Raw genomic sequence first — 1,117 nt, 5'->3', positions numbered from 1 at the left:
GCTCAAAGCAGGAGTTGGTGATCTCAGCCACCGACAGCTGCTCATGATAAGCCTTCTCTGCTGAGATGACAGGGGCATAGGTGGCCAGAGGGAAGTGGATGCGAGGGTAGGGCACCAGGTTGGTCTGGAACTCGGTCAGGTCAACATTCAGGGCTCCATCAAACCTCAGTGATGCTGTGATGGATGAGACAATCTGGCTGATGAGTCTGTTCAAGTTGGTGTAGGTTGGGCGCTCGATGTCCAGGTTCCTGCGGCAGATGTCATAGATGGCCTCGTTGTCCACCATGAATGCACAGTCTGAGTGCTCCAGGGTAGTGTGGGTAGTAAGGATGGAGTTGTAGGGCTCCACCACAGCAGTGGAGACTTGTGGTGCAGGGTAGATGGAGAACTCCAGCTTAGACTTCTTGCCATAGTCAACAGAGAGTCGCTCCATCAACAGGGAGGTGAATCCAGAACCAGTGCCACCTCCAAAGCTGTGAAACACAAGGAATCCCTGGAGTCCCGTGCACTGGTCAGCCTGTGAAGAGAGATGCATGAGATCCTTCTGAAATGCATTTCTTTGAGAACATCTGACTGTCCAGAAGTCCCTTCAGGACCTGGAATATCCCTGCCTGGGGCAGATGCAGATCCCTCCCTGGGCGCAGCAGTGCTTGCAGTGTGCTCCGAGCGCCAGCAGTATCCTCGACTACAGCCAGGGGGACACGTCCCCTCTCTGCAGTCACTTACCAGCTTCCGGATCCTGTCCAGCACTTGGTCGATGATCTCTTTGCCGATGGTGTAGTGCCCACGGGCATAGTTGTTGGCAGCATCCTCCTTCCCAGTAATCAGCTGCTCGGGGTGGAAGAGCTGGCGGTAGACTCCTCCCCGAACCTCATCTAGGAGAGAGCAGGATCAGGTTGAGCCTTTCGGAGGCTGTTGGTTTGAGCTGACCACCAAGCAGATGAGTGGCTGCTAGCGCCATCCCTCACCTTGGCTCCGCCTGCCCGTGGCACAGCCAAGGACTCACACGTCAGCAAGGCCAACACTGGCATCAGGTTTCCCTGGCAGAAGGAGGTGGCTGCCACCTCCCTGCACAGCTCAGTTTCTCCCACCCTTCAAGAGCTGCCTGCCCAGTGCA

The 1,117-nt window shown here is 56.2% G+C and overlaps 1 protein-coding gene across 1 annotated transcript; it reads right to left on the bottom strand.

Annotated features, from left to right (window-relative positions):
* Window positions 1–4: 4 nt before the first annotated feature.
* LOC103805003 (tubulin alpha chain-like) lies at window positions 5–879 on the bottom strand (the record flags this gene model as incomplete). The annotated part of the gene is made up of 2 exons (XM_009077635.1): window positions 5–517; window positions 727–879. Coding segments are annotated over 2 exons (666 nt in total), but the record flags the coding sequence as incomplete, so codon positions are not given.
* Between the last annotated feature and the right edge of the window lie 238 nt (window positions 880–1,117).

This window comes from Acanthisitta chloris, unplaced genomic scaffold (assembly GCF_000695815.1).
Source record: "Acanthisitta chloris isolate BGI_N310 unplaced genomic scaffold, ASM69581v1 scaffold29116, whole genome shotgun sequence".
In the NCBI taxonomy this organism is placed as follows: Eukaryota; Metazoa; Chordata; class Aves; order Passeriformes; family Acanthisittidae; genus Acanthisitta; species Acanthisitta chloris.
The sequence above is the reverse complement of the archived record's forward strand: the minus strand, read 5'-3'. Positions and strand labels throughout refer to the sequence as shown.